The sequence below is a fragment of the Euprymna scolopes genome, chromosome 2 (assembly GCF_053919585.1).
Source record: "Euprymna scolopes isolate OS-2025 chromosome 2, ASM5391958v1, whole genome shotgun sequence".
NCBI lineage: Eukaryota > Metazoa > Mollusca > Cephalopoda > Sepiida > Sepiolidae > Euprymna > Euprymna scolopes.
Window position 1 is genome coordinate 102,348,001 of NC_136483.1, and position 27,378 is coordinate 102,375,378.

The 27,378-nt window shown below is 34.3% G+C and overlaps 1 protein-coding gene across 1 annotated transcript in view; it reads left to right on the forward strand.

Annotated features, from left to right (window-relative positions):
• Positions 1-27,378, forward strand: part of LOC145293493 (carboxypeptidase B-like) — a 119,575-nt gene that overhangs the window by 76,958 nt on the left and 15,239 nt on the right. Inside the window, exons 4-5 of the mRNA XM_080140025.1 lie at positions 20,780-20,870; positions 26,070-26,171. Coding sequence (XP_079996151.1) covers positions 20,780-20,870; positions 26,070-26,171 — 193 coding nt within the window. The remainder of the gene's footprint in view (positions 1-20,779; positions 20,871-26,069; positions 26,172-27,378) is intronic.

Here is a 27,378-nt window from a genome sequence, read left to right on the forward strand (position 1 = left end):
ACATATATATATATACATACATATATATATATATACATACATATATATATCTATATACATATATATATATATACATATATATATATATACATATATATATATATATACATATATATATATATATACATATATATATATATACATATATATACATATATATATATATATACATATATATATATATATACATATATATATATATATATACATATATATATATATACATATATATATATACATATATATATAATATATATATACATATATATACTATATATATATATACATATATATATATATACATATATATATATACATATATATATATATACATTATATATATATATATACATATATATATATATATATATATACATATATATATATATATATATATATACATATATATATATACATATATATATATACATATATATATATATATATATATACTATATATATACATATATATATATACCTATTTTTTTTTTTTTTACACAGTGATCACCACTTATCAAAGCCCGGAAGCCACTCAGGGATAAGGGTTATTACAAGTACATAACGTTAGTGCGGAGATTTGATGAAGTGTTTACTTAAGGGGGCGGTTCATTAGGAATTTGTTAGCGTTGGACTTGACGACATCCAAGTTGTAGTCCGGTGGGAAGCAGGCAGATGGAACAGAGTTCCACAGGCGTGCAGTTCTAAGGAAGAAGCTTTGTTCATGGAATCTGCGTTTTAATTTAGGCACAGATATAGAGTGGGGGAAATTTTTCACAGTGGATTCAGCTAGACTGGTGTTTTTCGTGAAAGATTGGCGAGGGGGGACCAGAGATTGGAGTTCAGATGAGCACCTGCCATGGAAATAACGATAAAAACAAGGATAGGCTCGGCAACGTCTCTTTTGTGGGAGAGAGGTTGCAGGGTAGAGAAAAGGGCATCCCCCACTAAGCCACGAAGTCTATTTTGTACTCTGTCAAGGCATGATAGGCTGTTTTTAGCAGCTCCTGCCCAGATATGGCAACAGTATTCCATCCTTGGACGTACTTGGCTTTTATATAGATAGAGAATTGCATCAGTAGTGAGATATCTTCTGGAGCGGTAGAAGGATCTCACCATTTTTCCAGTGACCTTGGAAACAGACTTGATGTACGTGTTCCATTTCAGATCAGGAGTAAAGGTCAAACCCAGAAGCTTGTCAAAACACGGGGCCTCACCCAGACGAGAGCCATCCATCACAATTGATGCGAGCTGGGGATCAGAGCGTTGATGATGTAAGGATAGGAGTTTGGTTTTGGATGCATTAAAGGTAACCAGCCACATCTTCCCCCACTGAACCACGCGCTCGAGATCAGAGGAGAGAGAATCAGAGAGAACTTTGTCATTTACAGCCTTTGATGTGTTGCCGTAGATGGTTGTGTCATCAGCATAGATTTCAACGAATGATTTAAGTATGTGTTTAGGGAGGTCATTGATGTAGATCAGGAAGAGAGTTGGGCCCAGGATTGACCCCTGAGGGACTCCAGCATTTATACTGCAGGCCTCCGATTTTTGTCCATCTACCACTACTCTTATGAGCCTATCGGAGAGAAATGATTTAATGATTGAGAAAACATTTCCAGTTATACCGTAGCTGGAAATCTTGTGAAGTAGACCCTTATGCCATACCTTGTCGAAGGCCTTTGATATGTCAAGAGTAATTGCCCTAGAAAGGAAGCCTTTGTCAAGAGATTCACTAATCCTGTAGGATATAACCGTCAGCACATCTGCGGTAGATGTTGCAGAGCGGAAACCATATTGTGTGTCACTAAGAAGGTTATTCCTGCTGAGGTGGTTGACTATTTCTCTATTTAATATGGATTCCAGCAACTTACTCATAACACACAGGAGACTTATTGGTCTGTACTGAGAGGGAGATGACTTGTCACCTGAATTCTTAAATACAGGGCAAACTGATGAGGTCTTCCAGGGAGTCGGAAAGCACTTCTCCTTAAGGCAACGCTTAAATAGTTTTGTAAGTATGGGAGCAAGTTCTGGTTGAAGCTTTTTTAACACTATATTGGGGATGCCATCAGGGCCAGTTGCTTTACTGGAATCTAGGTTCTTGATTAGCTTGGCGCCCTCATGCACGGATATTTATGTGTTACCTAGCTTGTTCTGTGTTATAGGAGGAAATATTGGGAGTTGATGACCTTTGTCGCATTGGGTAGAATTAGCTGCAAAGTTCTTTGCAAATAGTTTGGCCTTGTCTGACGCTGACGAGATGACCTCTGGTCCATTGATAATGGTTGGGATAGAACGCACACTTCTGTTCAAGATCCTATTTGTTATTTGCCAAAACTGGTGGCAACCAAGCCGCTGATCAGCTACCTTGGATTTAACAGACTGGGCATATAGCTCTCTTGCATTTTTTATTACTCTTTTACAGTGGTTGCTGGCAGTCCTGAAAGCAGCTTTAGTCTCAGTGCATCTATTACGTTGGTAGCTATGGAAAAAGTGATTTCTGTGTGCAATAGCAGCAGCACATTCTGGGGAGAACCATGGCTGGCTGTTAGGTTTTTGTTGGAATTTTTTAGATGGTATGAATTGGTCTATGCCTACAATTAACCATTCAGTCAAATCTTATACTATGGAGGACACTTCCTTTTTAAACATGGAGTGCAGAAGTAAATCAGATATGAATGTACGGAAGCTATCCCAATCAGCCATAGAGTATCGGTATACAGTACAGTGGAGGGGAACGTCTGGGGACTTCTTACATTTCGTTTTTATCTTAACTGATACGACGGAGTGGTCGGAGGATCCTAGAGGAGAATGAACGGAACATGAACATAGCTCAGGGGAAGTTGAGAGAAAAAGGTCTAGGAGGCTTGCATATTGACCGGGTGAAAATACACTACTTGTTGTTATCAATCCAACTTTTGTTGTCTTGATTTTGTTATATATATATATATATATATATATATATATATATATATATATATATATATATATGAATTCAAGCTTGAGATATTCAAAAGTAGGAACTAATGAACTAAACAAGGTTGTTAGTGCTCGATAGCAAGAACAAAATAATTTAAACAGTTACATTTGGTCGCTGCAAACAGCCAACATATATATACATACATATATATATATATATATATATATATATATATATATATATATATACACGTATATATGCATATAAAGATATACATATATATATACATATATACAATGAGACTTTTTCTTTTTTTTCTTTAGCGTCAGATTGCTCAGGGTCGCCTGATAAAGTCTCATTGACTGAAACAGATGGCTGTTTGTAGGAACCAAATGTAGCTGTTGACCTTTTAATATGTGTGTGACGGATTCCTCAGTTTATAAAAGACGTTATTAAGCGATGCGAGAGAGAGAGTAAGTTCATCTTGATACTCCCGCATTCCAGATACATTCGAGTGTAAATCTCTTATTTGTTACATTGTACCTTTGTATAATAAACTTGTTATAACTTTCTCTGTGTGTTGAATCTCATTTCGTTTGATTAATTTTTACCTATTATAATTACCCAGGGATATATCTTATATATATATATACATATATATATATATATATATATATATATAAGTGAAAATGTATGTGTGTTTGTATGTCTCGCAAAAACTTTCGACACGGTTCATGGATTTTCGCCAGATTTTTAAAGTTTCAACCTTCACCCGACAAATATCAAAAATTTTGCCAAAAACATTAATTCCTTCACCCTAAAATCATCAGTTTTGTACAGGAAGGGGTGCCGAAAAAATTGTTCTTCATTTTCTCTTCCCCTGCTACTACGCAATGACGTCATGTTTGACGTAGAAAACGTTGACCTTAGTTTAAAACCACCTGCAAGGTTTAATTTTATCCATTCTCAGTTGTATGTCTCTTAGGCGTAGGGGTAACCTGTCGGGCATTTTTTCCCCGCCTTAGCCTCAATGTTTCGGGTACGAGCCTGTTTTTCTACCTAAACTTTTTTTCCTTTTTTTCAACTTTTTTTTCCTTTTTTTACGTTTGTTCACTGTTTTGCTTTGTATTAGTTTTTCCAAGTTTTCTTAACATCGTGTTTTTTTTTAATAATATTAAATCAGGGTCACCCTCTCCTACATACACCCCCCCAAACACCCGGGCAACGCCGGTACCTCTGCTAGTCTATATATATAAAAGAGAAAATGTGTACATGTATGTATGTGTGTTCGCTTTTTGTGTATGTTTGTAAAAGGCTTTTTTCACAGGTCGGCTCATTCCTTAAAACTTTTTATATCACATCTAAATGATAATATCTATGAGTTACGAATGGGGGTCGCCTGTCTATTTAATTTGCCCGACTTTCACGCGTTATTTTTTCCAGATTTTTAGAGCGTCCTATGTATCTTTCGCTTTTCAGTATAAAACAAGCGAAAACTGGTTTGCAGCCGCGTCATATTTTAAGATCAAACATCACGCGACTTAAGGTTCTCGCACCTGTTAATTTCATTTTAACACGTTAAATTAAGAAGTTTTTCATTCCTCTTCTCTCGTGGTCGAGATGGCCAGCTCCCAGGTTTTTTGTTTTTTTTTCCATTTCGTTTCTATCTCCACGTCAAAGTTTCGGGGTTCAAGCCTACTTTCCTACTAAAATTTTTTTTTCTTTTACACCTCCAAACACTTGGCCAACGTTTTTTTTGTTTTTAAACAGGGTTGTTTTGATCACCCCACCTCCAACGCACACACCTACAAACACCCGGGCCACGCCGAGTACCCCCCGCTAGTATAATATAAATCTCACCTGTCTGTTTAAATCTATGTATGTATTTATGTATGTCTGCCTAAAACTTTCGTCAGAGGCGACGGATTCTCACGATATCGGCATCAATTTGAAGCTCAACGTCTCGGACGACAAATATCGGAAAATTGGACCAATTCGCCTTCAACTGGGCAGTTTTCTATAAAGAGGGGTCTATTTTTTGTGAGCCATTTTTGCAAGTCATCGTATCGGTTTGATTGACTTTGCCTAATTTTAACGCCCCGAACTTCCGGTAGCATCATGAAGTAGCGGTAAGACGTCAGATTTTCTTTCATTTTCTTTTCCGCCTTCGCGTCATGGGTTGCCTACTACCACTTTTTTGTTGTTGTTGCTTTTTATTTTGCTCAGCACACACCTGCAAGCACCCAGGCAACACCGGACAGTCAAGTTATATATATATATATATATATATATATATATATATATATATACTCCTATAAATTCGTTTTTCTTTTGTGTGTATTGATATTCATATTAAAACACCTATTTCCTATTTACTTAAAAAGTAAATACAATTTTCTTATTTATGGGTTTTGGAATTGCATTCACGAGCAAAATATCTAACTAATTTGCATATTCTTTAAAACATTCATTTTAATTCATTCCCTATTAGTTGCTTCGGTTTTCTAATGGGATAATCATCTTTAGCCAACTATTACATGTAATTATATTCGTGCAGATATTCTACATGATTCATACTTGCATAATATTTGCGTAAAAAGTTTATAGTGAACACAAAATTCTTTCCGTATATATTTATGTATACGTATATATTTTTGTTTAACAAATATTGCCTGCCAAACACCTAGAGTTTGTGGTCTATAGACATGAAACTTCATATATAAGGTATTTGAATCCATGCAAAACTTTATATTTAGGTTTTAGCCCGAAAGAATCGATGCAAAATTGTGAAAATTAAAAAAAAATGAAATTTGCCAGGTGAAGATCGAACGCCGACATTACGAATGCATAAAGTAGTAGCTATTGGTTCATGTTTTAATTTTAGCCATGCAGTAAACATGTTTTCATTGACGGCAGAGGCAAAATAAATCGTGAGTTGAACGTTTTGGTTTCGATTCTCGGCGGTGGTGCATGAGTCTTTTTTTTTCATACTTTTTAAATCATTACTATATATTGCATCCAATCTATCTATCTATCAAAGTGAAAATGTCTGTCTGTTTTTTCTCTATGGTGGTTAAGGAATACTATTATACAGAAAGGCATTACTTTACATATTCACACTTTTTAATAGATACATAGGATCATAACATTATGAACCGTACATAGGGCCCGAGCAAAACTGGGCGGAACTGCTAGTATATATATATATATATATATATATATATATATATATATATATATATATATATATATATGTGTGTGTGTGTGTGTGTGTAATGTCTTACTATTTGCATTTCGTATAGTACGATCACTTTCTGCTTTGGTGAATATTCTCATTTCATTATAACTTGTATATACGAACTACATGCATATATATATATATATATATATATATATATATATAATTACTAGACTACCCGTGACCCGTTGGATCAGTATGTTATGCTATTGAATTCATGAGCGTGACACTTGTGATGTAAAGAAAATAGTTTTTTTTAAATAACAGAAACATTTCTATGAAAGTATATTAAAATGAAAAATCACGGACGGATCACTCAAACATGAAAAAAAAATCCTCCCTATTCGTGTAAATTTACCTATTTTTCTGAATAATCGCTCAAAAATCGAAAATTAAACATGATTTTCCTACGAATCGAACGCCGACGAAAGTCATTTAGCAGCATCTAGAAATGTAAACAAAAAATAAAAAAAAGAAGGAAAGAAGGAAAAGGGACGGATAGAGAGTAATAGGAGTAGTTGTAGTCTTGGCTTTACTACAATTGTTCTTATGTTTGTCAACGGGTTAAAGTTGTTTAGTTGTAAGCAAATAGCGACAGTATAGTTGTAATAAAGAATAGTTGCAAAACACCCCCACTCTTCCCATTTTAAATAATTTCGAAATAATAATGTTAATATTTCAGTACGCAGGTCAAAATCTGCAAAAGAAGCGATTTGTGTTTATTTGTTTACGTTGTTATGAGTTAATGTTTATGCGCAACCGGATGTCGTAAACCAGAAAATGGGTTACATCACTCGTTACAAGGTCATTTGAGATTTATATATATATATATATATATATATATATATATATATATATATATATATATATATATATATAAAATAGTTATGTCTCGGAAGTAGAGTGAAAAACACATCTTATTTTTCTTTTATTAATATTATTTTTTCCTTGTACACATTTTGTGAATGGATTTCTGCCTTTGGATTATTATGGACCATCTTCTTCCAATTACGGGATTTCCTTGGATTTTACTTGTACAAATGGAAATTGTTTTAACTTTCTTGAAGTTTTACATTTGGATGTTACCGTCACTGGATTTTTTTATCTTCCACCAGACTATCCATTAATGTGTAATCACCTTTTTCTTTACCATATTCCCTCTGCTTAACTTATTTTGTTTTCAAGTAAGATCTTTGACTTATTTGTTGTTTCATCAAATACTTCTGCATGCAAAATCCGATCCCGCATTTTGCTAATTCCTACCCTCTGATGAGAAGAAAAGTATTTCTTCGAAACTCCGCGGATTAAGGACTATCCATTTATCTAGTGTTTCCTTTTCAGATTAAATATGTTTTTAACTCATTTCAAAGTGTTTTTTAAACATATTTCATTAACTGTTTGCTCATATATATATATATATATATATATATATATATATATATATATATATATATATATATATAAAAATAAAAATACCAACGATGGTTGACGTTATGTTGTTTTGAAAAAAGAAAACCCGAATGAATTTATAAAATGGTGATCAACGTTTCGTCCCTGTCGCAGAGGACATCTTCAGGATATTAAAAGGAAAAATGAAGAAGAAAACGATCATAGACCAGACGTAAATGAAAAGAAAACAGTGTAAAGAGTAACGCCCTAAATGCACTCTTTTGCCATTGTGCAGAACACGATCATTCATTTAATTTAGATCATGCGAAAATTATAAAATACGTGATAGATAGAGCCAAATGAAGACTTTTGGAGTCAGCATTAATATTAAACACTAATACTATTACGCAAAGAAAGGGCTTCTACCATTTAGCCCCTAGTATAGGGAATATAATAATCAAAGAACAAAATATAAAAACAGAATTCATACTATTATCCCAAACCGTTTTTCCTTAAATAATTTAAACAAAATGAATAAGATTAGAGAGAAGGAAAAAAAGTGTACATAGGTATTTAAATGACGTATTTTTAAAAGAGTATATATAGACATTGAACAACCTAACCATATACACACATTTATAGTTTCTTTCCCGATATGAGTAGGATTCTAACACTGTTTCCTTTTCACTTACGTATGGTCTATGATCGTTTTCTTCTCCTACATTTTTCCTTTTAATATCTTGAAGATGTCCCCTGCAACAGGGACGTTACATTGATCATCCTTTTTTTTCTTTTTTCAAAACAATATATATATAAAGTGAACGTGTCTGTCTGTCTGCCTGTGTACATTTCCCTATGCAATAACTCTGTCAATTTTAAGTCTACAGACTCGAAATTTGATATATAGCGTACTGAGATTTGGGTAAATAAATAATCCATTTTCGGCCAGACATTTGGCTGTTAAGGGGTCAAAGTTCAACGATTTGACCTTTCAGAACTCTACCAAACTCCTCCGACAATTTTGAGTCTAAACACTTGAAATTTTGGATATAGGTTCCTTGGACATGGATCTAACTTAATAACTTGATTTGAACCAAAAAAAAATAAGGGTTAAGGGGTCATAGTAGGGGTCAAAGTTTTTTTAAAAATTGACCTCTGCGGTCTCTACCAAATTACTCAGACAATTTCTGGTCTAAACATTTGAAATTTTACATAAAAGGTATTCAGAAATAGGGCAAGCTCTCGGTTTGGGTCGAAAATTTTTAGGTACCAATATATAAATGCATGTATGTTTGCATGTCTGCCTAAAACTTTCGACAGAGGCGACGGATTTTTACGAGATCAGTATCGTTTTGAAGTTTGATCTTTCAAACGACAAATATCGAAAAATTGGCTAAAAACATTAATATCTTCACCTTCAACTGGGCACTTTTCTGCAGGGGGGGGGTCGCTTTTTTCGCCGATATTTTCGAAAGTCATCCTCTCCTTTCGATTGTCTAGCCTTAATTTAAACCTACGTCACTTCCGGTTTGGCGGTGGTCGTAACAGCAAAGACGCCAGGTTTTTCCCCCCCTTTCTTTTCCTCCTCCGGGGTACGGGTTCGAGCCTGCCTTCCCACGACCACTTTTTATTTATTTATTTATTTATTTATTTATTTATTTTGCTCACCACACACCTCTAAACACCCGGGCAACGCCGGGCTGAAATGCTATACATATATGTGTGTGTGTGTGTGTGTGTGGCTTCTGTTGGGTGAAATGAATAGAGTGCTCGAGTATTCTACAAGTGCATGAGTTTCATTCGTGTATTTTACAGAAGTTTATATCACATAGCATGAATGCCTTTGCGAATGCAGGAAACACTAAAAGTGGGAAAGTTGTCAAATTTTCATGTCTGTTGCCTTTCGGTACTTACATAAAAATGTCTTTTTTCTATTTTTTTTTTTTTTTTAATAAACCAATACAGATGTGACAAGTGCGTTAAAGATTTCAAATTTAAATTATAAATAAAAAAATATATAAAGCAAAGGAAATAAAATAAGATAATAAAAAAAATATTTACATTACTAGACATTTTAGCCTGCTGCCTTCGAATGAGTGCTTTATGCTAAATGGTTGGATATGGTTAAATCTGTGCTTGGTTTTGCATTAAATACTGATTCATATTAATCTCTTATTGTGCACCGAACAAATACTACAATACTTAGTCCCCTGCACCTTATTTTAACAAAGATCCATACAAAATTGCAGCCAGATCGGCACAGTAATTTCCGAGAAAACTCATAGTGTAAATGTGGGACTGTGGTGACTAATCCATATTAATATATACGGCATAATCACGTTGACACATCGGTTCCCGTTAGATCACCAATGTTAAGCAACGATAAGGCTGGTTATTACTAAAATGAGTGACCAATTTGGGAATTCCAGGCGCCACCTCCCTGCAAGAGAAAACCTAACGTCGTCAGCTCTCCTAACGGGATATACATGCGACTTGGGAGCGCTTGTGAATTGCAATTGTCCATGGAACTTCCTCGTTTGGACCTTCTCCTCCTCTGATGAGAAGCATTTATACCTAAAGAGTTCTTTTTCTTAATTTTCCCCTTAACCTTTCCTTATTGTTCTGATAATAAAGTAATATATAACTTTTATTCCTCGTCTTTCATTTAAATTTTATATGCATATATATGTTGATGTATATATGTTATATATATATATATATATATATATATATATATATATATATATATAACATATATATATATATATATATATATATATATATATATAGTGGAAATGGTAATTAATAAAAACTGAAGAAAGTGCTTAATACTGTTGTAGAGCAAATATGCGTTTTATCACCGTATCTTTCTGTTAAGTTACATTTATTGTTTCAGCTACTCGGCCGTTTTTTTTTTGGCCGTCTGTAGCTTCCTCAGACTAGCTACAGACGGCCAAAAAAACGGCCGAGTAGCTGAAACAATACTGTAACTTAACAGAAAGATACGGTAATAAAAAATAAAACGTATATATTATAACATCTTCACCCCAAACAAGGCACATTACCACTTTGATCTAGGGGGCTACTATCAGGGAGATAAGCTACTGGGGTACTATGTAGGGAGTTGGGCAGCAAGATGTCAATTCAGGTTACACTTGAACTTCTGCATGTCAGTACAGTTAGGGAAGCAGTGACCCGGAAGGGAATTCCAAAGTCTAGCAGTTCTGGGGGAGAAACTACTGGAGTAGAAGGGATCTCTACTGTGAAGGGGTGGGATTTAGTTGCTTGTCGGATTTCTAGCGAGTATTTACGTCGAGGGGGTACAAGTGCTTGCAGTTCGTCGGAGCATTCACCGTTAAAATACTTATAGAACAGGCAGAGGGATGCAACATTTAGTCGATGGGACAGAGGCTGAAGCTTAGATGACAGTTCAAGACCTATCGGGTTGGCAACTCTCTTTTGAACCTTGTCTAGGAGCGAGAGACTAGTAGCAGATGCACCAGCCCAAATATGACAACAATAATCCATACATGGGCGAATGGTGGCCTTATAGAAGTATAGGATACTTTCAGGCGTTAATAGCTTTCTAGCACAGTAGAGAGAACCCACCTTCTTCGCAGCGGTCCTGCCAATGCTCTCAATGTAATTGTTCCAACTCATGTTTTCTGTGAACGTTAGGCCAAAAAGTTTAAAAGAAGTACTTTCAGATAAAGAGTCTTTGGCCATTACTATTGGTAGTAGAGAAGGTTTCTTGTAATTATTGAAGGAAACAAGTTTAGTCTTGGCAGCATTGAATGTGACCATCCATTTTTACCCCCATTCCACTACAGATTGGAGGTCATCCTCTAGTGTTTCTGCCATTTCCTTAGACATGTGTTCATTTGTTTTCCTGTCGTATCTGTTATAGAGCGTTGTGTTATCAGCATATATACCCCTCTCAGAGATAATTTTGTATATATATATATGCATATATGTATGTATGTATATGTTTGTGTGTGTGTATATATATATATATATATATATATATGCATACATATATATATATATATATATATATATATATATATATGCATACATATATCTATAAATCTGTTTTTTTTTTTGTGTGTGTGTGTGTTGATATTCATATTAAACACCATTTTTTCTATTTATCCAAAAATAAAATATAACTTCGTTATATATGGATCGGGGAATTGCATTCACTAACAAAAGATATAAGTAATTTGCATATTCTTTTAAACATTCATTTTAATTAATGCCCTATTAGTTTTTTCGGTTTTCCTATAGGATGATCATCTTTAGTTAACTATTACATGTAATTATATTCATGCAGATGTTCTACATGATTTATACTTGCATAATATTTGCATAAAATGTTTATAGTAAACAAAAACTCTTTCCATATATATTTATGTATACGCATATATATTTGTATAAAAATTTTGCCTACCAAACTCCTCTTGATCTACAGACATAAAACTTCATATATATAAGGTAGTTGAACATATGCGAAACTTTATATTTGGGGTTTTAGCTAGGGAAAAATCAGTGCAAATGTGTGAACATAAAAAAAAATTCTCAGGTGAACGCCGGCATTACGAATATGCATGCATAACCTAGTAGCTATTGGTCTATGATATAATTCTTAGCCTTGCAGCAAACATGTCTTCATAGTTCAGTCATTAACAGCAGAGAAAAAAATAAATCGTAAGCTAAACGTTTTGGTTTCAATTCTTTCGTGCACGAGTCATTTTTAGAAAAAAAAACTTTTTAAATCATTATAATATATTGGGTCCAATATAATATAATAATAAATATTAAATCTGCATTAATCAAAATATCATATTTAAGCGTATTTTATGACCGGGCAATGCCGTGTGCCCTGTTAGTGTGTATATATATATATATGTATATATATATATATATATATGTATATGTATATATAAAATGTGTGTGTGTATGTGTGATGAGAATAATGGAAATAGTATTCCGACAAAATAGAGAAAAATAAAAAAAAAAACGAGTTGTGTTCATTAAACGTTTCGTCTTTATTTCATCCAGAGGAAGTCTCGAGATGAAGACGAACGAAACGTTTGATGAACACATAACTCAGTTTGTTCCTTTTTATTCTCTCACTTTCTCTCTCTCTCTCTCTCTCTCTCTCTCTCTCTCTCTCTCTATATATATATATATATATATATATATATATATATATATATATATATATATATATATATATATATATATATTGTATGCTTTTGAAAGATGTGTTTGACAGTGAGACTAGGTGTCTCCAATGGGATTGGTTAGAGGTTTATTTGATGTGGTCAGTGTTAAGTCTATTTGGTGAAGTCAGTATCAGGCGTGGATGGGAGATGTTTATGTTTATTTATTTTCATGATTTTTCTTTTGATGTGTGTGTGTCAGTGCTTTGTGTGTAAAAGTGAGTGGTTGTGTGTTGCGGGTGTGTATGTGTGTGTATGGGTTAAAATCTGATTTCTTTTCACATGTGTGTGCACGCATTTATGTGTGCGTGTGTGTCAGTGAATGTAACAGGGAAAGAGAGAGATAGAGAGAAAGGGAGTGGGTGTCCGTGTGCATGCGCGTGCGTGTACATGGACGTTGCATGTGTGCATGAGTGTTTTGATGTGCTTGAATTGCTCTGTGCGTGTAGTGTCTACGTATAAAAAAATTGTTAATATTTATTTTAAAATATTGTAGTTAAAAAAAGATATATAAATAGATTGATAGATAGATAGACAGATAGGTAGAAAGCTTGTATTCCTCCTCTAGTCTACATATCTATAAAAGTGAGAATGTATCTGTGTGTGAAGACACTTCTCAACTTATATACTGAACGAATTTTTAATCTACAGACTTGAAATTTGGTATACAGGTTATTCAGACACGTAGAAAACTTTTTTATCGCTTTTCATCCGGAGAAAAAGGCTTCTAAGAGATAAAAATTGAAAACTTGGTACGTGAAGGTGGTCGAATTTTTCTGTTGGCTGTTTCACGATTGCGCATGCATAAATGGTTCATGTTATAGCCCTGTTGAGGGTTGCAAAGAAAAACAGGACGCCAAAATTAAGTAACAACATGTATTGCAAAGCATACAATAGGTGTGTTATTCATCGTAGCTGACGAACAACCAACATTTTTTAAATGTTTAAAGTACACTTTCTCTCCAAGATGATATTTTTTTAATAGTGTCGTAGAGGTTCTTCTGTGTGGTTTGTCTTGGTAGCAACTTCGCAAATACTGATTTGATTTTACGGCCAAACATAACCTCCGCTGGTGATTTGCCTGCTGGTGTTAGTTTGCTGTAATCTTATACACTTGAATAAACTGCTATAGAACTTTTTTCCGTGGGTGATCCATAAGCCTTACTTAACGCTCTTTTTAAGGTGTCTACAAAGCGCTCTGCTTGGCTGTTACCTAAGAAATTAATGGTTACCGCTGCGGTGGGTTTCCTGCATCTTAACACCTCTGACCATTTGGAAAAACTATCCAACACTATCAAGTAACAGAATTCATCCAGTGGTCCTGCAAAGTCTCTATGTATCCTGGACCACGGTTGTTCGGATTTGGGCCAGGATTTGTAGATAATTGGTAGTGTATTAGCAGTCAAAGCAAAAGCACAACCTTTGCATGCTTTAACCATATTAGTTATATTTTGGTCCATGGACGGCCAGTAAACAAAGCTATGCATCAGGCATTTCATTCTGCTGCTGCCAGGATGACCCATGTGGAATTTTTTAGCATTTTCTTTTGAGCGTTTTTTGGAATGATAACTCTCTCGCTAAAAAGCAGAACGTTGTTGCAGACAGAGTACATGTCACAAGTAAATTCTTGTTCCAATTTCTGCTTTATGCTTTTTATAAATTAATTTAGTCTTAATTTCTTAAAGAGTCACTGGTGATTCCTTGGTTGTTTTGTGAACCATTGTCTTTATCTTACTCTTCAGCAACAATGCGGCGAAAATTGTCACGCTGGTCGAATGGTTATCGTACTTGACTCGCTGTCTTTAGGTTTTGGTTTTGATTTGAGCTTAAGCATTTTTTTTTTTTACTTACAGGAAGTGAACTGTTAAGAAAAACATGCTACTCGCAATGCACGTGTTTCAGATTTTTTCGTTTTCTTGTTTTTTTTTTTAACTTCATTTTTTTAGGAATTTAGTGTTACGATTAATACCTACGGTATTTCTGTTTATAATAAATAAGATTTCGGCTCATGCACAAATCGTTCAAATTATGTTAAGAATAAATAGGTTTGAAAACATTCTTTAAAGATCTTGTCAAGCTGGCCTAATGGTTATCGTACTTGACTCCCTGTCTTTAAGTTTTGATTTCGATCTCACCTCGAGTATTTTTTTTTTTTTTTGCTTACAAGAATTGAATATTTTTAGAAAAAACATAATACTCGCATGCACATGTCTCAGTTTCTGTATGAATTAAAATATAATATTCATGCGTATTTTACGTTTCCCCGTCATAAAATCTGCATACATATCATATTTTATATTGACAGAGTGAGCCCAAAGTAAGTGGACAGCATTTTGAATAGGTTTATGTATATACTCCTAAAAGTTCTGTGTTTTCTTATTCCGATTCTGATTTTTTTTTTACAGTCAACCTACTTTTGGCTCACTCTGTATACATATAAGAAGAAACTTTGTGTACGAGAGAGAGAGAGAGAGAGAGAGAGAGAGAGAGAGAGAGAGAGAGAGAGAGAGAGAGTTCTCTATGAACTCCGAAACAACTGAGCCGATTTTATTTTTTTATTTCACACAAATATACTTTATGGTAGTGTTCTTAGATAGGTTTTGTATCGGAATGTCTTTGATAAGTATGGATAATCGAAATCATCAGCTGAAAGAAGCAACATGCGATTTTGACTAAAGTTAACACCTTAGACAGCCTAACATCACAAGTGGATTTGCCAAGTTTTAATACCGCACCAGCAGAAAGGCCTGGCATATAAGATCAACAGTATGTTCTTTAATATGACAGGGGCGTGTTCGAATTGAATGTTTGTTTTTAGAGCACAATTGAACTATGATACTTGACCTTTGTGTGTTAAACTTCAATTCAAGCCATTATCACTGTACAAGTATGTTATGTACCTATAGGGAGGGTGGGGGGAAATAGGGTCTATATATTTTCGTGTATATATATTCTTGAGTATGTGGTGTCTATAATAATTAACATGGCCGTGACCGTTTGTCGTGTGTGTGTGTGTGTGTGTGTGTGTGTGTGTGTGTGTGTGTGTGTGTGTGTGTGTGTGTGTGTGTGTGTCATATACAAGATCTTAGGACGCGTATCTTTTGTCGTTATTGGTCGGTGCCCCCTCACAACGATTCATCCCTGTTCCCCAAAAACACGACTTAATTTTATTGTTTGGAGAATCTTTATTTGAATTCCCTCGTTGATAGGGCCTTTGCATCAATAAATCGATTCAGATCTCTTCTTTTTTTCGTTTTCTCATCTTGAATCAAAGTTATCTCGTGTGGTTGACTGATTCTAGTAAAGAACTCTCTGCGATTTCCCGTTAAATGACTCTGTCTAGACTGACCAGCAACACATGTGCGTCGTCTATTTATTTTAACGTGTATGTGTAGGGGTAGTAACACCCCGTTAACCGGTTCGCGCTCCAAACGCACTTACCTGCCTCGTGACCCCTGCTAGGATGCAGGTGCACACGTTGTCAATGGAAGTCAATGAGTTTGAAACCTGTCAGTCTAAACTTTTCGACCTCTCTGCACTGAACTTGATACAAACCATTTGCCCCAAACTAGTACCACGTAAACCGCGTTATTGGCACAACAAGTAGAAAGGCCAGGTATATAAAATCAAAAGTAGGTTCTTTGATATGACAGGGGCGCGTTCGAAATGAATGTTTCTGTTTAGAACACAATTGAACCATAATACTTCACACTTCACTTTTGCATTTTAAACTTTAATTTTGCCATTATATAAAAATAATGTTATAAAATCAACTGTAGATTCTCTACAGTGCAATGTTAACTATAATGTATTGTGGACTAAGTCACTCCAGGGAGGCTTATCAAGTTTCCTCTCGGTATATCATGGTGGGTTCTTAACTAGATCAGGCAATTAATCAATTTGATTGAAAAATGGGCGATTTCACCAGTTTTGGTGACAATAAAATATGGGAGAGTGAAACATTCATTGATCCTCATTCAATTCCGGACAACGTCGAGTCTCCATGCTGGTAAAATACATAATTCATTTAATCTATATTATCTTTCTCTTTGTCTGTTTGTCTCTTCTACTTTTTCTTAGAAACTACTGGACTCATCTGGCTGAAATTTTGTACGAACCTTTACGATAAGGTACAGCGAACTAAGTATTATGGTATCTGTTCGATGCACAGTTAGGGATTAATGGAGATTAATCATCACAATACCACATTTACGGTATAAGTTTAGCATAAAACGCGTATTCTAAATTAAAGGGGCGTAACTTTTGCCCGCTTTTAACGAACTAAAGAGTATAACAAGTTAATTTCATTAAAGTTACATAATTATCCCATTGTTGAGATCGAGTTAGAGAGAGTGAGGATAAGATAGGAAGAGAGAAAGGGGTGAAAAGGCGTATTGGGATATAGAGGATTTGAAGTGTACAAAGAGGGTGTATGTGAGAGAGGGGGGAGGGGGAGAACAATAACGGAAGAGAGAATCCTTTTAGTTGTGATTCATGAATGTCGGCCACCGTCACACCCAACTCATCAAACGCGTGCGCTTGTACTACTCTCGACTGAAAGACTAAACAACCACGCATTTTGCTGTCTCAGCAGAATTCCTGCACATGTTTTGTTTCTTTGCAACACCGAAACAAATGTATACGATTCTTCCCAGGTTGTACATTCTGCACGGCACATATGACTGACACCCGGGCGCATTTATTAACATCCGGGCACATCTAGCACCGATTTCTGTTACAATTTACTTTGGTTTAGTTGTGTTTTTTTTTTGTTTGTTTTGTTTTGTTTTGTTTTTTTGTTTATTTGTTTATTTAATGTCAAATCCGGTGAACATTTTTAAGCTTCGTTCTTTATATTTTCAAATATCAGTTCATGCCGTTTCGAGTTATTTAATGTCAAACCTAGTAATTTGAGGGGAAAAAAAGTCTATACGTTTCAAGTTCTTTTTATTTTCAAATATTTATTCATGGCGTGTAATTGGTTTGACGGCATATCAAGCCTTTTTCTGGTTACTGAATTTGGCCATTTTTATAACAGATTTTCTGCTTCAAGTTTTTTAATGCCAAATCCAGGCATTTTTGTAAAACGACTTTACGCTTCAATTTCTTAATATCTCCAAATATTTATTCATGGTGTTTAATTTGTTTTACGGTATAGATAGATAGATAGATAGATAGATAGATAGATAGACATATTGATAGATGAGGTGATGGATAGATGCATGAATGAATAAGGCGATAAATAGATTGATAGATACATGGATGACTAGATTAGATGGATGAATAGATGAGGTGAGAGATAGATGGATGGATGATTGATACATATAAAGACAGATGAAGCAATAGCCAGATGGGTGGATGAGGCCATACATAAATAGATATATGGACAAACTTGTATTCTTTATAAGATAGACATTTTATTGAATAAATTAATAATTTCCTTAAAGTGACTAGTTTTAAGGCGCCAGTGAACCACCTTTGCCTTTTCTCCCAGTTAGTAGAAACAGTTTCGCTCGGATAGCCAAGCCACACGAGAAGGTCAAGAACTGGACTGGATTGTCGGAGGCTATTTAAGATGCACAGCATGAGAGTATTTTTTAGGGAGCTTCCAAACTGTGCCCTTACGGAAGAAAATTTCTACTATCCAAATGGGCTAATAAAAAAAAACATAACACACTGAAAACCCTAACTTCTTCCATCCACATATAAATCTAACACATCCTTCTTCGTATGAAAACTGCAATACCTGTCCACGTGCTCTAGGACCCTTTCAATTAAATTATATTTCCTTTATTATTAAAATGAAACATTTATATACAGTATAACAATCCCTTATTTCCTTCAAATATATATACTACTAGCAAAGATACCCGAGCGTACAGCAAAATCTCGACCTTAACATTTGACCTTGACCTTGAAAATAGTGTGCACCATCCCTAGGTCGGAGACCATCATCACGTCAGGTTTGATCATTATCGGTCCAGTGGTATGAGCTGTAGAGAGTATACATGCATAGGCTATAACATTGACCGTGAAAAATGGTATGCACTATCCTTATGTAGAGACTATTATCATGCTAGCTTTGGTCATGATCGGTCCAGTGGTGTGAGCTGTAGAAGAGTATATATACATAGGTTTTGTCCTTGACCTTGAAAAATCCCTATGTAGGGGCCATTATAATATTAGGTTTGGTCATGATCGGTCTAGTGGTGTGGGCAGTAGAAAAGTTGTACGCACACGCACACAAATGCTACTACTTATATATATATATAGAGAGAGAGAGAGATTATACACAGCACCTCCATATCTTTTCTACTAAACAATCATCAGTAACAAAAATAAATGTACACTTAATAATATACTAATATATTTAAATAATTAAATACCTTACCATAAAAGTTAGAAATGTAATTATAGAGTACCCTTAAACAAAATAAAAAATATATATGACTATTAATTACATTGAACCGATACACACTGGCTCTCTAATAGATCAATATATAAACGTACTTATATAAGATTACCAAAATTAACCTTAACAAAACAATGACCCCACAAGACCTCATACAGAAACCACTATATAAATAGCTATTCCATAAAAACTTGTTCACTATAGATTTTTACACCGACCGTTTTTTCTAGACATGATAGCCCCCTCATCAACTAGCAACAAACTCGGCATTCACACTTTAGCCTAATTCTATCAAAATATATATTTAGATAGAGAGGGAGAAAGAGGGGGAAGATCTATATGTATCAGGTGCAAGTTGTTCTGAATCTATCTCTCCACAGTATAGTAAACTTCACAAAATATAAGCCATGCTTCAGAGCAAGTACTATGCAGCTGATGAATTGGAGAGCCAGTCACAGATTGTCCGCTCTTCACGACTCCTAAAATCCAGTCGATTTGAAACGGGGAAACATCTGCGTCAACGCGTTTTAAATAACTGTATTTATACACTAAGTCATTCTATCAGCCGATTGGGTCAATTACTCAGTGCTTGATTTTGTCTGTTTACGTAAGTAAAAAATAGTGCATCTAAAGCAATTTTAATGTATTTTTTGTTTGTTTGTTTTTTTCAGTAAAAGTCGATAATGTTTCTGACACCATGTTGAAAGCAGTTAAATAAAATGTCCTTTTGGAACAAAGAAGGGAGAGTAGACAACAGTATTGCTATGTAAAATAATGAAAAAGATTTAAGATTTTTCTGACTTGGAAAAAATTTCAGGGATTAAATGCGGGCTAGTGAGTTGGAAGTCCGCTCAGTACGATTCATGAAATCTAGATAATTCAAAGTGGGAAAAAATCTCTGTGGACGAGTTTCATACGCCAAGCCGTTCAATAGGTCGATGGGTCAATTACTTGGATCTGAACTTTACCTGTTTACATAAATAAAAAATAGTGCATCATAAACAATTTCTATTTCCTTTTCAATGGCATGACCCTTCTCTCTCTCTCTCTCTCTCTCTCTCTCTCTCTCTCTCTCTCTCTCTCTCTCTCTCTCTCTCTCTCTCTCTCTCTCTCTGGGCCAATTACTCAGTGCTTAATTTTGTCTGAAAATAACGTTTCTGAATTTTTGACATGAGGATTGGTTAATTACATTATTTGGATTCATCGGACTACTGTTCTCATGGCTGAGAGAACAAGAGCATGCTACCCCCGTAAAGTAAATAAAGGGTTCCGCTCAAAATTTCGTCCAAATTCCCAAGTTCGACAGAAACATTCCAGAGTTCGACAAGATACACCTGAAGAAGGTCTCAGGTTACATCGATCGACCGAAACGTTATGAAAATCGCACCCAAGATGAGAATAGCAGTCCGATGAAACCAAATAATACGAAATATAAGATAGTTGATCAAAATCTGTGACTGTTGTCCTCGTACAAAATGGGGTCAAATCTAATTCATCATTCGCCCGTATCTCGCACAACATATGTTGCAGACACACATATTTGTTTTAGATTGTTTCATCTTTTTTTTTTTTTTTTTTATCTTTATTCTTGTCAGACTGATGGAAACTGAACGAGATGAGATTCACCGGCGTCACAGACGTTCTTCCAACCACTTCAACTTATATTCATATCAATCGACGAATCAAGTAAGATTTATTCCTGTATTCAGCAAAATGGGAAACAATGGCGCATTCATACTCTTTGACATGAAATCCCATTTCTATTCTTTTATTTCAGTTTCTACAATTCTCTATTTTCAACTTATACACAAACTGAAATAGGTAACATGTGTCTGAATTTTTGAGATGACGATTAAATAATCCGTAGTGTTTCGATAATTTAGACTACTGTTCTCATCTTGAGCGTCATTTTCACAACATTCCAGTCGATGTAACCTCTGATCTTCTTCAGGTGTATCTTGTCGAACTCGGGAGTGTTTCTGTCAAACCTGGGAATCTGCACGACATTTCAAACAGAACTCTTTATTTAATCCACAGGGTAGACGTCCTAAGCAACTGTATTCTTAGTGTTGCACACGCTGAGGATTGAATCTTCAACCTCCAGAAGAATGTAACTTGCCGTTATTTTCATCGCAAGTGTTCATCTGAGCTCTAATCTATGGTCCCCCCCCCCTGTCGGGACATTCATGAAAACTCGTCTATCTGAAACCACTATCAATAATTTCCCTCACTCTTTATCTGTGCCTAAACCTAAACATAGATTCCATGAACAGACCTTATTTTTTAGAACTGCACGCCTGCGGAACTCTGTTCCGTTTCCCTGCTTTCCAACTGACTACAATATGGTTGTCTTCAAGTCCAATGTAAACAAATTCTTGATGAGCCATCCTCTTAAGTAATCCAATTTACCAAATTGCCACTACTAAATATGACTACAACATGTTCTCCTTAACCGCTGTACACTCATTAACCCTTATCTTCGAGTGGTCTCTGGGCCTTGATAAGTGGTGACTCCTTTGTAAAAAAAAAAAAAAAAAATGAATTTTACTAAGTATTTGATACTTTTAGTAGTGTGCCAAGAGTCCTCACAGATTCCTGAGTTCAACAAGATACACCTGAAGAAGGTCGGAGATTACATCTACCGAAACGTTGTGCAATTAACACTCAAAATGATCAAAATGAGAACAGTAGTCTGAATAAAATAGATAGGTTTAAGATTTAGAAGGCTGTGACAATGCAAAGTTATGGGCACCGGATGAATTGAAAAGATGTCTGGGTGAGAAACAAGATGATAATAAACATAAAAAGACAATATGTTATGTAATATTTTTATTTTATTTTCTACTGATAAATTTGTCGCCCTAAAAAAAATAACAATACTACAGCTTTATTTTAAAACTTTTATCGAAAAAATCAATTCAGAGAACTTGATTATGTAGCAGAGCTGACATCTATTCAATGTAACAGCCTTCAGCCTCAATCACCGCCTTAATATGGGTCCAGAACTGGGCGTATGCCTTTTCCACAAACGCCAGCAGGAGCTAAGCGAATACACGGTGGATAGTGATGATCAGGCTGACTTTGATTTTGTGGGAGGTCATGTTGGTAGTGTTCTCGACATATAATCAAATGAAATAGTCCAACAGGTTCAGGTCGAGAGAGGAGGGGGACCAGTGAGAGAAGGATACAAAGTCGTAGCACTCCTTCTGAAACCAAGCCTGGGTCTTTTTGAACGGCGCTGAGTCCTGCTGCCACTCCTAGGGTCTGACAGCGGCCACCTGATCATCACACCAGGGGATTACCTCACTCTTCAGCACATCCAGGTGCACTTTGGTGTTGACTTTGAAGCCTACTTAGACGATGTGAGGTGGCATGGTGTGGCCCTCTCTTGAAACCACACCAAAGACCATAATCATGGCCAGAAACTTTGTTAATCTGTGCCCTCAAGCGTTGAACTGTCCGGACTTACATTTTGAGGGTGCTGGCAATGGTCGTGTTTTCATAACTTGGATCGGTAGAGAGCATGAGTTTTACAGCAGTGCATCTCCGATCTCACTCGTTGAACAGTGTGTCACTTTCAGACATGATAGAAGACTCTTATCACTCTTGGGATTTGTTTACAACCAGCTAACTAGTAGATGGTCTACAACAAAAAAAAGAAAACCGGTTTTCATCAAACGGAAATGGAATCATGTTGTCTTTTCTAGGGCGACAATTTTATCGTTTAACCCTGTATTATGTTCAGGTGTTTCTAATATTTCGAGGTTAAACCCACTTTTTCAAAATAAATTCATATTAAATCCACATTTGTGCCTTCTATTTATCGGATATTTATTCAGAAACATTTGATAGAAACAGTATAAAGGATTTAAATGTTCATACAACAAAGTTGAATCTGGAATAGTTCAATTGAAATAAACACAGTGACTGACATTTACTAATTGTATGTGAGTATGAGCAATTCAGCTTGTATTTTTCTCCCACAAGTTGCTTAAAGTAGTGATTATTTGACGTGAAGAGTTGTTCAATCTCCTTTTAATTTTAGTGATGACAGCATTGAAAACATTGTGAAAATAACACTCAAGATGAGAACAGTAGTTCGAATAATCCAAGTAGTACAAACCATATCTATATAACACTCATCTTCGTACTCCTTTAAACATAAAATTGCATTTGTATACCCGACTAAATTGACCGTACTCTATCACACTCCTTTAAATATAAATATCGCTACATGGCAGTTACCAGGCTTAATGTGATATCCAATTAGCATTATGAATTTACTTGGTTTTATGGTCGCCTCTCCATAACTACTATTTGTGAAAACACCTTGAGCCTACTCTCGGCCTGCCAAACCAGCCTGGCATGAAATTTCTTGATACTTGCTTATTCGTTTAAAAAAAAGAACGTTTTATTAATTAATTATTGTTTGCTCTACCCGCCCCCCCCCCCATTAGTCAATAAAACGATGAAATATTAGACATTAATATTATTTTAATATTTCCAATGTATTCTCAGAAAGAAAACAATTGTTTTTTTGTTTGTTTGTTTTTTGTTTTTTTTCTTCAGTTGAGCTTAATATTTCTTATAGAAAACTTTTAATTTTAATAATATGATACAAATTTAATAGTTTGGGCATTTTTTTTTTCTCTGAATTTTCGAATTTTTTTTTCTATTAAAAAGAAATCTCATTTTCAATTTGCATATTTATTTTAAAAAGCTGATTTTTATATGTTTGTGTGTGTACATATATATATATAATATAAAGGGGTTAGAACAGTAGTCTAAAGAGCAGAGTGTATTTTAATGTGATAGTAAAATTACTAATTTAATTAAAATACAAGAAAAGAACAGTGCCGTTGTAATTCAGATATATAATAAGCTCGATAGGCCAATATCCTAGAGCTATTTTAATATTTAGTAATGTGATTGATAATTTAAAATTCAAAATAGAATTAAAAATTAAAAATCTGTTTCATAAGAAGGAACAACACAAAGTCAATAATTTGTACGATCGTTTCGGAAACGATGTTTTTATTGTGATAGACGATTTCATACATTTGTAAGTTACAATCAGCATCAAAATGAATGCTTTGACGATAATTACGATTTTCAAAAGGCGAACAATTAAAAGATACATCTGCCTTACTTAAAAAATTGCTAGGTTTATTATGGTGTCTTTTACATAAACACCACCCAATACTTTTGCTGATGAGGAGACTTTGTTTAAAAAAAAACTATACGTCAAAATTATTGTCCGTGGCTTAATGTCTATCACAATAAAAACATCGTTTCCGAAACGATCGTATAAATTATTGACTTTGTTGTTGTTCCTTCTTATGAAACAGATTTTTTATTTTTAATTCTATTTTGAATTTTAAATTATCTATCACATTACTATATATATATATATATATATATATATATATATATATATATATATATATATATATATATTGCCTATTTTTTTATCGATTTATTCTTACTGGTTTGATTGTTGCAAATATGAGGCACGATCCAGTTGAAAAATTTCATTACAAAAAAACTTTAAAAGACAAGTGTAATTTATTTTATTTAATTATTTGAACTATTATCCTCATCTTTTAGTTGTTGCTTTCACGACGTTTCGGCCAATTATTCCTCTGGCCTTCATCATCATTCCGTGGCTTAACCGCGACGGGATAGGAATGTCGAATCTTCCAACGACATCCACAGCAATTACTGCTTTCAGTAGTTATTATCTCACCACGGTTTGGTCTACTAATCCACTAACCGACTTTGGGTGAGATTGAAACCACTACCTCTAAAGAATGCTTACTTGGAATCTTGGATATTCTTGCAACTCTATCCACTGCGTCACGTGCCACCAAAGGGGCAATCAGTTGGATTTTTTTTTTTTTTTTTTTTTTATAAATCCAAAAGCTTCCAATTGTCGGATCCGTACCCAGTCCGAAAATGGAAAAACCTCTAAAAGAAAAAATTTAGGTAAATCTTTTATCGCATAGTTTTCCTTAAAAGGGAAATGAATTCAATATTGTTCATTAAAAAGTGTTTTTCCCAACGTCTAAAGAGAGGCCGTTCTTGTGAATGTTTTCAAACGATATAAGGTTTGAAATTGTCCAAATAGTCACGAAACATTTGTACTGAACAATGAAAATACACTATTTGTTGCTACCAATCCAACCTTTGTTGTCTTGATTTTGTGAAAATAATATATGAATGCTCGATTACAAAAACTGGTAATTTTGAAGCTTACAAATTAAGTCACCTTATACTGACTTAAAACTTATTGGTATATGAACGGTTACCGAATTCTCAATTATATAAACATAATAAAATTCGGAATATTATAAATAATCTATCTATCTATATATCTATAAAAGTGAAAGTGTCTGTCTGTCTGTCTATGTATCTATGTGTCTATGTGTGTACATTTCCCTACGCAATAACTCTGTCAATTTTAAGTCTACAGACTCGAAATTTGATATACAGAATACTGAGATTTGGGAAAATCGATGTGATCAGTTTTCGGCCAGAAATTTGGCGATTAAGGGGTCAAAGTTCAACGATTTGACATTTGAGAACTCTACCAAACTCCTCCGACAATTTTCGGTCAAAACACTTGAAATTTTAGATATAGGTTCATTGGACATGGATTTAACTTAATAATTTGATTTGAGCCTAAAACAATAAATGTTAAGGGGTCATAATAGGGGTCACAGTTTAAAAAATTGACCAGTTTTTTTTTTCTTTGCTCAACATACATCTCCAAATACCCGGGCAACGCCTGGCACCCATGCTAGTATATATATATATATATATATATATATATATATATATATATATATATATATATATATATATATAATTTCTCTCTGATTACAGATTTATACGTTTTTGGATTCAGTTTGTTCGGAGACAAAAGCCTTTTGCAACATCTTTAGTATTGGTCGTTCTTCAGAAGGGCGTGAAATCAAAATGTTACGGGTAAGTAGATTTATATTTGATTTATATCATTGCATCAAAACAGCCACGTAAAGTATTCTTTTTAAAACGAAATATTGCTTAACTAGTGTTAACAAATACGACTATTTTTTTAAATATATATATATATATATATATATATATATATATATATATATATATATATATATATATATATATTATTTAAAAGCAGACCTCAGTAGAGAAATGTAGACATTTTATTTTATTAACTAACAGGCTGCCGGCGTTGACTGGTCGAAAAATACGAAAATATAGGAGTGATTTCAAAAGTAAAAATAAAAAATATGACTTTGATGCCATCAGCTAGAATCGAAACACAAATATGTAGTTCTCCAGCGGTGTTTGTTACCCTCTTAGCCACGTACATACGCATATAAAAATAAAAAATATTACGTTGTTTAACCTATAAATATATGTATATCTGTGCATGCATAGAAGAGTACTTTAAATTGACTTATGCTTTCCAAGTTCCATTTTATTTTCAAGTTTGACTCTTTAGCAGCTGTTTTTATCTGCTAAAGACCAAATTGAATTTATTCCACTGGTTCGAATCCCTTATATATCGAGTTTCAAATCTGTAGACCAGAAATTGAAAGAGTTTTTCTGGATAACGCAAAAGATTAGTTTATTGGACAGAAAAATAATGTGCAATAATGCACAGCACATATGAATTTATTAACATTACTAGGAAAATAGTGTCCATTGTTTTTTTAAATATAGAACCTACTCAAATGAGATAAATTAATAAGTATTAATAAATACTCAGAAAGTAATATTGTGCTACATAGTTCAATACAAATAATAAAATCACATTGTAAGAGACAATTTTTAATTTACTCTTTCAGTCTAGCACCTCTTGGCAGACAATGTACTTCTTTTTATTTGCCCTGTTTATTTCGAATGTTCCATTTTATGCAGCGTTTTATTGATTTCTTTCTTTGGTGAAAAATTACGAGTTCCTTCCTCACAACTATACAACAATGGTTATATATTATTATAATGATTTTCGAAAATGAGACTACATCGAAGAGAAGTTATTCTCATATTCTTGTCCAGGGTCACCACATTAGTCCTTTTAAAGCCAAATCTTACTAATGTAGCCTTTTCAGAACAGTTTCGTCTTCAAAATTTGTATTTAGCCTTTTTCAAAGTAACGTACGGACTAAGGAAGAAACAAACAAGATATTAG